Source organism: Telopea speciosissima, chromosome 3 (genome assembly GCF_018873765.1).
Source record: "Telopea speciosissima isolate NSW1024214 ecotype Mountain lineage chromosome 3, Tspe_v1, whole genome shotgun sequence".
In the NCBI taxonomy this organism is placed as follows: domain Eukaryota; kingdom Viridiplantae; phylum Streptophyta; class Magnoliopsida; order Proteales; family Proteaceae; genus Telopea; species Telopea speciosissima.
Genome location: NC_057918.1, coordinates 7,619,564 through 7,633,724, shown reverse-complemented (window position 1 = coordinate 7,633,724; position 14,161 = coordinate 7,619,564). Strand labels below are relative to the sequence as shown.

At 41.1% G+C, this 14,161-nt stretch overlaps 1 protein-coding gene across 2 annotated transcripts in view; it reads right to left on the bottom strand.

Moving 5' to 3' along the window:
• LOC122654333 (serine/threonine-protein kinase ATM) overlaps positions 1–14,161 on the bottom strand; it is a 186,430-nt gene that overhangs the window by 3,782 nt on the left and 168,487 nt on the right. Inside the window, exons 63-68 of one of the 2 annotated variants that reach the window (XM_043848385.1) lie at positions 13,967–14,056; positions 13,817–13,879; positions 13,423–13,563; positions 13,251–13,307; positions 13,047–13,106; positions 1,018–1,126 (exon numbers count right to left, since the gene is read on the bottom strand). In XM_043848385.1, the coding sequence (XP_043704320.1) occupies positions 1,037–1,126; positions 13,047–13,106; positions 13,251–13,307; positions 13,423–13,563; positions 13,817–13,879; positions 13,967–14,056 (501 nt within the window). In that variant the 3' untranslated portion in view covers positions 1,018–1,036. Of the gene's footprint in view, positions 1–1,017; positions 1,127–12,722; positions 12,937–13,046; positions 13,107–13,250; positions 13,308–13,422; positions 13,564–13,816; positions 13,880–13,966; positions 14,057–14,161 lie in introns of those variants that run through there. The other variant, XM_043848386.1, reaches the window with a different exon arrangement.

The following is a 14,161-nucleotide window of genomic DNA, read 5'->3' as shown; positions in this document are numbered from 1 at the left end:
TGTTCGAGTGAAAGGTCCTTTGGTTCAAGCATCACATTCCTAGACATTGCTTCACAGCTTGGAGAGCCTTGGAGAGCCTTCAACAACTGTCTCCCAACTCAAGCTTTTCTTCGCAGCCGCCAGATCATAGTCTCCCATGCTTGCTGCCTCTGCTGGAACAATGATGAAGACTTGAACCATCGTTTCTTTGATTGCCCTACTGCAGTTGCCATCTGGAAGGGTATTCTCCTCAAATGCTGGCCTTCCCGCAGAAGACTCCTTCCCTTCTCTAGAGAATGGATTTGGATTGATATGACCTTTGCTGGCTCCTCTATTTGTGATTCGGTTGGGAAGATGGCGTTCTGTGCAACTCTCAACCATATTTGGATGGAGCGCAATTTGAGAAAATGGACCTCCAACTCTCGATCTTACCAGAAGATTTCGGATTCCATTTCCTTTGAAATTAAAGCAAAGTTATCTTTAGTCCCCCCCCACTCTTCTTGTATTGACACCCCTAGGAACAGGACCATTGTTCAATCCTGGGGTCTCTCTAATGTTTCTTTGGTTGCTCCGGCCTCTTCTAGCTAATTGTTTAGGCTGGCTGGTTTGGCTTTTCCCCTTTGGGGCTCTTTGTAATTCTTCTTTCTCCTCTCTTTTGGTAATGAAATTGCAATTCACCCAAAAAAAAAAAAACGAAAAAAAAGCTCCCAAATAGTCAAAAAATCCAAAAAATAGCGGGCCACCAAATTTGGAACATGGCCAATCCAAAGACTCCCCCATTGTCAGAATGGCCAAATCATCCTACCATGTGGCTCAAATTAGTAGGACATCTGGCTAAACTTTCTAAGGAGACACAGAGACACAGACATAGACATACATGGGCAATCCAAAGAGTTCTCCAACTATCCATTTCTTAGGAATGACCAAACGATCGCTCCACGTGGCTCAAATTAGTGGGTTGTCTTGCTAAGCTTTGTAAGGTGGGTGATCTACTCTAACACACATACCCACACACACAAAAGAGAAATTGTATCATACAGCATCTTGTCTCAGGTCATCATTTCCAGATTTTGCTAGTTGACGATATTTGCGACCATCCGAGCCTATGCATTCGACCACTTTTGGGGCATTGATACCATTCATTATCCTGCATATGTAACAAACATTGGACAAAAGGTTAGCCATACAAGTAGCAACAGAATGAGAAAGAAATAACATACAAGGAAAGACCCCAATGTCAGTGATACTGCTTCTATACATGACTGAATCTGCTAAGCCCTTAAAGTGCGGAAAAGATCCTTCCGGGTATTGACAACTACGATCCACAGGAAAAGTGGCTGTTATTACAGGAACCTGAAGGATCAGATGTAAGCCAAAGAATTCAATATTCAGAAGATTTTTTGAGGATACAAATCTTGGACATATGAACAAAGTTACATCTAACTACATTACTAATCGAAAAAAAAGAAGAAGAAATAATGCAGGGACAAATCTATTTGTGGAATATTTTAATGAATGAAACATAGAACAAGTTTCAAATTGCTCCCTTATATGAATATCACCACGAGTTTAATGGAATGAAATCTTCTACAATAGAAATTTTACCACCAGTTTCCATTTCCAGCTTGTAACTTTTATTTCTTCATAAGAGATCTAATCTTTTCCCACATTAAGAAAAGAAATCTAGTTAGCTATGATTCTGGGGACATGTACAAGAAGGCCAAAATGACATGGGTCTGACTTTGAACTGGTTCTGCAAGAGCAGTCTGATTGGTTCGAAAGGCCTTTTACCACAGAGGTAAAGAGGGCAGTCGACTTTTGGACAGTGGCAAGCTGCCAGGCCAGATGGCTTCCCAGATGCACTCTACATACATTGTTGGTCTATTGCAAGTGATTAATTTATGCAAGTAATGCAGGAATTTAAAAAAATGATTATTTTGATAGGCTTCCCACACCTTTATGCCAAAATGATTAATGCAAAGGGTTTACTGTCATCCACGATTCTCACCAGTAGATTGAAGATGCTATCATGCTAAAACAGTATCTTCTTCCCAATGGTCATTGTTAAAGATTGGCAGAATCTAAATGGTATACTGATTGCAAATGAAGTCCTTGATTTGCACATGAAAAGTGCTATCCAAGGGATAGTGTGAAAGGTTGATGCAGCAGTGATGCAGTATTCTGCTAGAAAGGAGAAAGAAACCAGTTCCTGTGGGTTGGGTTGGGTTGGTTTAGTTCAGTTCTGAACCAGTTTTCTGGTTTAGGCCTGGCATGTATACTGTTCTTGTGTCTGTTCATGCTAGATTCTGTTTGGATTTTATTTCCTTATCTGATTATTATATTTTTATAGTTGGGGCTGGAATAGGTTCCTATAAATCCAGTCTTGTTTAGGTCAGTTTCCTTTTTGATTTGTTTCTATTCTTGAGTAGTTTTTATTTTCAGTTTCAGTCAGTTTAGGAAGCCTCCCATACAGTTTGCGATTGGGAGATTGGGTCAATCTTTGTTTCTATTTTTATTTTCTACTTTGAGTCTATATAAATTTATGTAGGTTTATGGCCAAACCCAACGATTTGATAATGGAATGAGTTAAGGTTTAGTTTTAAGTGGAGGTTGGTGCCTCCTTTCTCTCTCTTCTTTCCCTTCTCTCCTCTCTCATTTGTCTTTTAAAGTACTGTTCACAGTCCTGGAACAACCCCTTATCTACTCTTTCTTTTCTCTTATTTTCTCTTTTGAGCCACCACAAGCAGTCCCTTTTGATCTGCATTAAAGGTTGACATGGAGAAAGCTTATGGACGTTTCAAGTTTAAACTGGGAATCTTCAACAAGTAATGAGGAAAATATGCTGTGGAGAAAAATGTCAAAGTGGATGCAAACCTGTTATTCTTCTAGTTTCTTGTGGATGAATTGGTTTGCCTTATAGGTAAATATAAGTCCACCCAGGGGGGTTTAGAGCGACTCTCTATCCCTCCCCTCTCCCTTTCAAATTTATTTTGGTGAGAAGTGTTGAGTCTGTAGGTTATCGAGGATCAGGGGTTTGAGGGATTTTGGGCTCCAGATGTGAAGGAACCTATTTGACTATTTGTCACACTCAGGTAACTGATTAACACTCATTTTGATGGGGTTTTATGTCAGCAGTTATGTTTATTGGTTTGATATCGCAGCATTTGAAGCCGTCTTGAGTTAATGAACAACTATTCCAACAGAACTCTCCTCCCTAAGAGGTTGTGGTGACTTGGAGAGGAATTTGGAAGCATATCTTTGATTGCAGCCAAACATGGCCTTCAAAATGACTGGGAAACTTAATTTGTGAGATCTACATACGGTTCTAGTTTGTGGTGAGGCATTCTGAATCCCAGGGTTACTTTCTACAAGGGATTGAAGTAGGACTTTAGGAGGTGTGGTGGGCGGTAGGTAGGATGAACCCTAGGTTCAGATTACATACCCCTTTAACAAGATCCCAAGTAAAACCCCAAAACAGAATTTAGTTCAACAGTATGCTCAAAGTCAACCTTTATGGATGAGCTTCAAATTCTGGTCAAAGGTAAACTTAATTAACAAACGATAACAGGTTAAGTATGGGAAAATACTAGCAAACCGTAGGTTTTTTTTTAACTAGGGTTTCATAGTTTTTCCCCCCTTCTTCATGGCTCTAATACCATGTGACAAATCCAAGAACCTGAAACCAGTACCAGCAAGTGTAAAAGAGAGAAGAGATCATGGTTCGAGAACTCGCGAGATCTCGCCGAGTTTCTCGGTTTTACGAGATCCCGAGACGAGATGCCATACGCTCCCTAAAACTACATTTTCTCGGCCGAGATCTCGGTGCAGGTTTTTTGCATTTTTTTAGTTGAAAAAGTTCAATATCTCGCCGATATCTCGGCGAGATCTCGAGAAGAGATCTCGGTATCGGGTCATACATGGATTTTACCCATTTTAAGTGCCCATTTTGACCCAGGTGCCCATTTTATTAAAAGAGAGCCAATGGACAGAACTCGGAAATCTCGATAGTTCTGTCCATGCTCTCTAAACAAAGGGGAAAACAGCTCTCTCCCTCAAATTTCTTCTTCTTTCTTTCAATTCTTGGCTGGAATGCATTGTTTGAAGCGAGATTCAAGTGCCAAAGTGAAGATTCAACTCCAACAGTCCAAGAATCATCACCTATTTGTAGGATTTCAAAGGTATTTTCTAATATTTCCCCAAATCTATTTTTTTCAAAAAAAATTGTGTAATCCTTGTTAGATTCATGTGGTTTTGATATATGTTAAACATCTTTGCCTGATCTATCATTTGATGGAGTCGGATTTATTTTTCAGTTATTAAAATTTTTATTATAATTTCTGAAAAAATAAATGATTTATTTGAAAAAAGAAAATGAAAAAAATAGGATGAATAGTGATTGTTTGAAAATGATTTTCATATGTTAAACTACTTGGGATGCTCTACAGACCCATGGATTAATTTTTTATTTTCACCCATTAAAAAAATTATTTTATTTTTCAGATTTAATAAATATATTATAAAAATTAAAAAAATAGATATAATATTAAGGAAAAATACTTATTGCTTATGGAAAATTATGTACAACATATGTACATAATATTCAACTTCAAATGGTGTCAAGTACAACATTACATTATATTTTTCTTATACTTTAAAGTATAAATATTTAAAAAAAAAATTCAAAATATTATTTTTAGTTAAGAAATAAATACTAGGGATAGGGGATAAATAAGAGATAGTTATTTCATAGTTCTAGTAGCTTGACATTACGTTTAAGAGTTATGAATAGCATACTTTAAGTCTTGAATACCTTACTTTAAGTGATCCATGGTTATTAATACATGCTTTTTTATGTAACAGTGTAAAATATAAGACATTTTGTACACAATGTCTGATATAGCATGGCAACATGCAGTCCCTATGTTCGCAGACAAAAAGAAGTCCAAATGCAATTATTATGGGAAGTTGCTCTCTGGAAGAGCCACTAGGTTAAAGCAACACTTGTCTGGTACAGGCAAGGATGTTGCCTCATGCCCAAATGTTCCTATCCAAGTGAAAGTGGCAATGGCACAACACTTGAAAGGAGGAAGATTAAAGAAAGCTGAGAGGGAAAGAATACAACAAGAGTTTGATGAGGCAGTACTAGAGAGGACTGGTGTAGAGGTCCGTGGTGGAGATGATACTGACATTGGGCCTCTACCTGGTGAGTTTCAATCAGAGGCTGAATGGAGAATTTACCAGCAGACTTTGGCTGAGAGTAGACAAAGTTTTCATTTTGATAATATAAGAGCATATGAGCAAGCAAGAGGAACTGGTGGATCTGGCTCAGCTGCACCAGTGCAAGAAGATGAGAGGAGGAAAAGCACTAGGATAAGAAATATACCACGACCCCCAACCCGACCACGAGTACAAGCTCTAGAATCCATTTTTGAGCAGGATCCACAACTTTTAGGCAACAAGATGCCTACTAGCCAACCATCCCACAAATATTTGGTGGTAAACAAGAGGAAGCACGAAAAGCCTTCAGCAAGTTCATGCTTTACCATGGCATTCCAACCAATGTAGCATAAGGAACATACTATAATGCATTCCTTGATGCTGCAGGGAGGGCTGGTACAGGATGGAAGGGACCTTCACCACATGAATTATACAATGTATATTTGCCTCAGGAGGTACAGGAGCTAAAAGATTACATTGATAGTTTGAAGCCAACGTGGGAGACATATGGGATTACTCTTATGGCTGATGGATGGACTGGACCTACTAGACTGTCCATCATAAATTTCATGGTGAGTTGCAATGGAAAGACTGTATTCTTGAAATCTATCGATGCATCAAAGAATGTAAAGGATGCATCATACTTGTATAAGGAGTTGAAGCAAGTGGTGGAGGAGGTAAGACCAATGAACGTTATCCAAATTGTGACGGATAACGGTTCCAACTTTAAAAAGGCTGGAGAGAAGTTGATGAATAAGAAGAGTAAGAGGATCCGGCTCTTTTGGACCCCATGTGCAACCCATTCTATTGATTTAATGCTGAAGGACATGGGGAAAAAGGCTTTGGTGGCGGGTGTGGTAAATAGGGCAAGACAAGCGACAACTTTTGTATACAACCATTCTTACGCTTTAGCCTTGTTGAGGGCGAAATGCAATGGAGATTTAGTGAGGCCTGGTGTCACTCGATTTGCCACCAATTACATTGCATTGAAGAGCTTTCAGACTAAGGCGATAGGTCTGAGGTCTATGTTTGCTAGTGAACAATGGTTTGGTTGGCAAGGTTCTAAGTTAGAAGATGCAAAGACAGCACAACAGATCATTGTAAGTGATGGATTTTGGAAGGACTTGGGGAAAGTGGTTGGCATATTAGAGCCAGTGGTGGCAGTACTGAGGATGGTTGATACAGAGAAGAAGCCTACCTTGGCCCACATTTATGCTGCCATCCAAAAAATGAAGGAAATGGTTAGAGCTGCTATACCTCGAAGTGCAAAATCCTACACTAACATCATTGATGAGCGGTGGGAGAAGCACTTGAGTCATCCATTGCATAAAGCTGGTGAGTTCAACATTCTTTACACTTTAAATGTTATAACTGTTTTACATTTACATATTCAAAACCCAAAGGCATTAAGTCACTAGCAAATCATATTTGTGGTGTTTACTTTACCAGCATACTATTTGAATCCAAAGTATCACTACTCCCATGATTTTGGGCTAGACATAGAATTGTTTGAGGCAGTTCAAGCTATTACTGAGAAGTTAGAACTCAATCCAAAGACACAATCTGCTTGCAATAATGAGGTAAGAGTATGTGACTTTGGTACTTTGGTAGTTAGTTTATGAATGTAATTACTAAATAGGAAATACTAATGCCTCAAATTGAAAATAGATCAAATACTTCAGAGAAGCCTCAGCAAGTTTCAATCGACAAGCTGCAGTGGAGGATAGGCAAAAGTCAGACCCTGGTAGGTGGCATGATATTACATTTATGAATTATAATTTTATCTCTTTAGAATGTACATATTCTTACTATTCTATATTTGTAATGCAGCCGACTAGTGGCTGCTTTATGGTACAAGTTCACCCAACCTGAGGAAGGTAGCAGTGAGAGTGCTCTCACAAACTTGTTCATCCTCCGGATGTGAGCGCAACTGGAGTACATTCTCATTGATACATTCAAAGAGGCGGAACAGGTTGGGTAGCGAACGATTGGAGCAGCTTGTGTATGTGCACTACAATATGAGATTAAGGATGAGACACATACGTGAAGGAATTGAGGCCAACGATAAAGAACCCATTGAACTGTCCAACATTTTCCAAGAGGACTCTGATGACGATGAGGATCCCCTATTCCAGTGGGTAAGGGATCGTGGTACACCTGATATGCATCAGCCTGGGGGTAGGCCCGACCCCATCATTGCGTTTGTAACCGGCACTGATGTTGATGAGTATATGTAGTCGTAAGAGGGGCGTGCACATGCAGAGTCACCAAAACCTTTTGAGCTTGCTGTAGGAAGTCCTGCTGATGATAATGATGGTGGTGGTGATGACAGTGGTGATGGTGATGGTGATGGTGGTGGTGGTGGTGGCATGCAGAGTGGCGGTTATTATGATGATCGTCATGAGGGGATGCGCGAGCAGTACCAGTATGAGGTGGGAACGCAGGGGGACCTTGTGCGTTTCACCGGTGAGTCTCAGTTTATGCATGCCAAGATCAAGACCATGGTGGCCACCCTAAAACATACAACAGAAAGAAGGGTCGCAAACACTCACATCAGTCAGATGCTCAGGATGATGATAGCAGTATGAACACCATGCTTGCAAGTTTCGGAAGCATGAGTATAGATACTACTAGTGAGCATTAGTCATGGCAATCATCTCAGCATCATCATGGCTATGACTATGGCCAGGAGAGCACCGGTTCTGATTACAGTGCCTATGGTCAGTATGGGCAGTCAGCAGCTAAGTATGATAGTCAAAGCTTTGGGTCAGGTTTTGGGTACATATTCCCAGTCCCAAACCAGCCATACATGCCTCAAACTCAATATGACAATAGCAGTGGATCTTACACCTCATACCAACAGCCTCCCATGTACCCTAAGATAGGGAGATTGGTATATGTTGATCAGAAGATTTATATGGCAGCTGTATCACACTATGTGCAACACTACAGCAATTCCATGACATGGGAATTCTTTGTGGATCAATATGGGGATGAATTAATTGCTCAATCATATTTTATGTAACAAATTCAGTGAACATTGATGTAATGTATTTTTTATTTGAATGTTTTGATTGATATGTACTAATTAGAATGTTTTGAATGCTAATTTGCTAAGTTTTACTAAATTATATGTAGAGTAGGTTGTTTTAGACTTTTAGTACGACTCGTCGCCTACCAACCTATGGTCCACAGTAAAACTCATATTTGGACTTGTTTTTTGGCAAATCTGGGCATGCCATTGTGTTTAAATGGCCTGAAATAGGTTGGATACCAAGTTTCAGACCCAAAATATTTGTAAAACCCACCGAGTTGGGGGTCCGAGTAAAAAAAAAAAATTTGCACCAACTCGCTGAGATCTCGACTCGACTCGGTTTCTGGCTTGGCCGAGATGCCACCGAGACCCGAGTCTTAGAACCTTGGAAGAGAAAAGAACACAATAGAGAAGAAGAGGGAGAGAGAGCTAGCCCCTTATATTACCAAGTAACCAACTCTTAGTAGGAAACCTACTAAGAGTGAAAGTCTAAGTACTTTTAAGACTTAAAAGTAAATAACAAGGACTAAAACAGCTCAACAACTATTCCCCCCCTCTCTCTCTCTCACAATTTAAGAAAGACAATGACTCACTTCCCCTCATGGTACTTGTTTAATAACCTCCATCAATTTCCTACACCTACATCTGGGTTAAAGCTCCCAAAATGAAAAGTCAACAAAGAGACTGATGTAGAAGACCAAGGTAATTGCCAGGGCTTGAGTTAGAGTTAGTATACACTTAGCCACACCACAAAGCCCTCAAACTCCTCAAGAAGATCATAAAGCCCTTAAACTCCTCAAGAAGACCAGAAGCTGTGATGAAGCCATAATGTCACTAGACATTAATTTCCAATGCCTATATTTAAACGGCTCTATTCCAACGAGTTCTCCCTTTCTCAATATATATTTGTATTGTGAAGTATAGAGGAGAGAGAAAAGAAGAATTTGAATCCAATGTGACCTCTTGTGGTGACTGAGTTCCCAATTCGCATTTGAGTTTGAGGTCCTCTTGTGGTTGAGTGAGTCCCCAAGCGACCCCAGAGTTAAGTGGTCCTCTCTGACCATGTAGTGGTCATCTTTGACCCTTATTGTGACGATTTGGGTAGAACTCATCCTTAAAAGCTAGCCATTAAGGAGAAGGTGCCCAAGTACCTATGAGTCTCCCCATCAGTCAAGTCATATCCGATGTGAGATTATTACTTCCACCTTCTGTGTGGAACCCCAGCAATCTCCCCCTCCATGCGGGAGCAAGAAAGATCTTCTCTGACTCCATCCTCGGAGGCACATTGGGCTTCCACGCCCTAGCTCTGCCACACCCTGGCCCTGCCACAACCTTAGCTCTGATACCACTTGTTAGGATTTGGGTAGAACTCATCCTTAAAAGCTAGCCATTAAAGAGAGGATGCCCAAGTACCTACAAGTCTTCACATTGGGCTACTCACATCCGATGTAGGATTATTACTTCCACCATCTACGTGGAACCCCAACACTAATTATCTTGTACTTGGTTTCTTGCTTTGGCAATATAATTCCTCTATATATTTTTGAGCTGCATCAAGCCGGTTGTCTCCACTGCCTCTGCCAATGAATCCGCCAGATCTCTAGTTCAGGAACAGAGAGTTAATTGGATCTGTTAGAATATTAAAACCCTAAAAACCAGCACTCTGCAAGCTTGGATGAAAAGAGAAAGAAGAAGAAAGGAAGAAGAGAAGAGCTCATGGTTAGGTTAAAACCTCCTACCATGAGCAATAGATATATTTATATAATGAAATTAAAACAGAAGGTCAAGTATACCCCTGGTTATAATACACCAATACAGGTATTCCCCAATACATATAAACAAACACCAAAACTACCCCTATCGGTATTACATAAACACAATATTCTAAACAAGATCAACTCCTATTCTTATCTCCTTGTTGACTGGTTTCCTTTGACAGGTTTAGAGATGTTGATCTGGGCAGTGGTCTTAAATTGAAGGAGAAAGAGGGCAGAAGAAGGTTAACACAGTTGGGTAAGAGCTAGGATGTATAGCTCCACCCCTCAGTCTGAGACTCCGAGTTAAGTGAGAAGAAAGGAAAAAAGCATATAACTGCCACATTAAAGTCTACTCGGTCTTTTTCTTCACCCGGGTTAATTTGGGGAATGGTGGGTGCAATTCCACCAAACAAAGGCTAGAGGGTGCAATTTTGCTAAAAATGCAGTACCTGCAGTGCAAGTTACCTTTTTTTTTTTTTTTTGGAGGGGAGGGGAGGATTAATCTTGCTTCGTCTGGAACAAATTTGTATTCTTTATTATGGGAAATGACTGCATGCAGCTCTTATATGTGCACAGTTTAAACATAGTAGAAAAAAATTACTTCTATCAATTAAGTACCACCTCCTTTAAAATAAAAAATAACTTCTATCAATTAAGTAGCATCATCTATCAATTAAGTACCTATCAATTAAGTACCAACAAGGAAATTTCATCTGTGATGTGCTCTCCCTTATGGGCTTCCCCCCCGTCTTCGTTCGTTGGATATATGCCTGTATCTCCTCCCCCTCCTTCTCTGTCCTCATCAATGGCACCCCCGCCGGTTTTTTCGCTCCAAAGTTGGAATCCGTCAAGGCTGCCCCCTCTCCCCTTTTCTCTTCTCCCTTGCCCTGGAAGTCCTTTCCAGGAGCCTCCAAACCAAAACTGATCTCCATCTTATCTCTCCTCTTCCAAAATGCAAGCACATCAATCTCTCACATCTGGCCTTTGTCGACGACCTGATGATCTTTTCTAAGGCCTCCCACTCTTTTATCTCTGCCATTATGGACTCATTCCTTCTCTTCGAGTCTCTCTCTGGTCTCCGAGTCAATCTCAAAGCCAAAATCTTTCTCTCTGGTATCTCGGACTCTACTAAAGAGTCCCTTCGCCACCTCACTGGCTTCTCCATCGGCTTCCTTCCTATCATTTACCTTGGCCTTCCCCTGATTCCTGCTAGACTCTCGAGCCACCACTGTACTCCTATGCTCGACAACATCCATAAGCGTCTTCAGCCTTGGAAAGGCAAGCTTCTCTCCTATGCTGGAAGACTTGGATGTATCTACTCGGTCCTCCAAGGTTCCTACATCTATTGGACAGGTATCTTTTGCATCCCTAACTCCACCACCAAGGCCATTGAACGCATCCTTTGTGCCTCCCTTTAGAAGGGGAATGACACCCCCAGATTTCTTCACCCTGTCAGCTGGAAGTCTATCTGCCTCCCTAAATCAGAGGGTGGTCTGGGACTCTGCCGCATTTGTGACTCTAACACGGCGGACATCCTTAAGCTCCTCTGGAAAATTTCTTCCCGCCAGGATTCAATCTGGGTCTCCTGGGTCCAATCTCATCTACTTAAATCTGACTCCATCTAGACTGTCTCCATCCCTACTGACTCCTCTTGGATATGGCGTAAGATTCTCTCTCTTCGCCCCCTTACTCTTCATGGAATCTCCTCACCCATTGCTGATGGTACCTCCACCTCTCTCTGGCTTGACCCTTGGCACCCCCTAGGGATCCTGTATAATCTTCTTGGTCCCAGAGCCACCTATTCCTCTGGTCTCCCAAAGGATGCCCCCGTCTCCTCCCTCATCTCCTCTGGTTCTTGGACCCCCACCCCTCTCTTAACCCCGCCATCATCTCCCAGATCTGGGCAACCCTCCCCCCTTTGCAATCATCCCCATCCCATTGCGCGGATAAGGTTATCTGGCTTCCCTCTCCCAATGGCATCTTCACCTCTTCTTCAGCTGGGAACCTGTCCAGAGACCCTAGCCCTTCTGTCCCCTGGCACAACTTAGTCTGGTTCAAAGGCTACATCCCCCGCCATAGCCTTACTGTTTGGAGAGCCCTCAGACTTTGCCTACCTACCCAAGCCTTCCTCATCCACCGCATCATCCCCGCACCCCCCTCTTGTAACCTCTGTTGGATTGGTGGAGAAGACATCCCTCACCTCTTCTTTGACTGCCCCTTCACCTCCACCATTTGGAATAAGGCCATGTCATCTATCTGGCCGCGTAGTAGAAGGACCCGGAGTTTTGACCGTGAATGGCTCTGGTTGCTCAAGATTTTTCCTAGGAACTCCATTTGTGACACTATTGGGAAGCTAGTTTTTAGCGCTGCAATTCACCATATCTGGATGGAAAGAAACCTCAGGAGATGGACTTCCAATTCTAGATCCTTTGACGTGATTTGGAAAACCATCTCCTTCGATGTGTCTTCCAAGCTCAGCTGTATCCGGCAGAGGCACTCCATGGACACCCCTAGGAACAGGCATATTTTGACTTTTTGGGGCCTTGATATTGCCCTTTTGCGGCCTTCCTCCTCTGCGTAGGCTGGTTGGTCGCCTCCCCTTCCCCCTTCCCCTTCCCCTATTTTCTCTTTTCCCCTCTTGTTTATTGGTTCTCTTTTCCCTGCCCCCCCCCTTGGGGTTCGGTAATATATTTATTTACCAAATAAAAAAAAGAAAGCTAATCATCCCCAATGGCTAGAAATTATTATCCCTAAAGCATCTCTGGTTAGTATCCCTAAATCTTTGTATCGGCAAGACCAATCCATCTGTGTGAGACATCATTTATACACATTCTCTGGGAAGACAATATATAATTGGAATTTTATCGATTTCCACATAGCATAATTCATAAAACTTTCTCCCAACACATCCTGAACTTTGATTCACTTCCTCAAAAAAGATATTAAACACTGTACATTTCTAGCATGAAATTACATCCATAAAATAGATAACACAATATTATATTTGGAACTGATGATACCCACAGGCCCCAGGTTGGTAGTTGCACTTAGCCACTTACAAGTTCGAGCTGCCGAAAACTGCGGATTTCTCGTGGTAGCAGTATTTTTCTATTAGTATCCTGTTGACATTATATCAATAGATAATTATTTCCCAAACTTATCTTTGATGGATAAATCAATCATAGCCAATGATTTGAGTTGAATTGCAAACAGAGAATATATAACCCCCTCTCAAACTGAAAAATAAGAACTCATTGACTGACCTCTTTTTTTGTCTCCAGTTCAGCAAGTTTGATATAAATCTCAACCATTTGTTTCATCTGTCAAGGTGATCAACGACTTGGATTTTATCTAAGTGGTAGCAAGTAGAGTTCCAGGAGAACGGGAACATTTGAATGATAAAATTATTTAAACTAAAAGTAGGGAGGAAATCACCTGTCTTAAGATGGCTCCATGGCATGATGACAACTCATTTAAGAGATTTTCGGCCGCATGTTTTTTGTCCATGTCAACCACAAATGAGTTTCTGTTTCGTTGCTTGTCCTTAACACGGTCGCCGTTTGCTAGAGCGAGAAGCTAGTGCAAATACAATGCAGAGAAGACAGTAATTAGCCTATAAGGCAGGCAAGAAAACCAAGATGTACAAATAGGTTGATGTGTTACATTGCAGATAAGAATATTCTTGCTATCCCATTGTTAAGTGCATGGTTTACTAGAGTTCTTCTGAACATCTCTCTTGATGAGATTAAAGAGACGACAAATTTTAGGTTGCAAGGATGGACCATCTATCTCTTACCATGGAGCAAGTTAAAATGTTTAACTTAAATACCTGAAAGAGTGTATGATATGGATGGTCAATGGCCATCTTCTTCACAAGAGAGACCAAAGCAAACTGCACAATACTATCTTGGTTAAAACAACGCCTTTGTTTCTTTTTTTTTTTAATTAAAAAATAAAGAAAGCATGTCTTTAGATTTACCTGGAAAGTATGTGGTCCCTGCCCATCTTTTGATCCGCCCATTCTTGAAGCAATTTGATATACCAATGGTACAAACTTGTATGACTGAACCTGCAAACATTTTTGGGCAAGGAAGATTAATAGACTAAAACTCAGTGAAAACTCGGTATCGGATTAACCAACCTCCTGTGGGTGAGAACAATCAAATATGGTCTA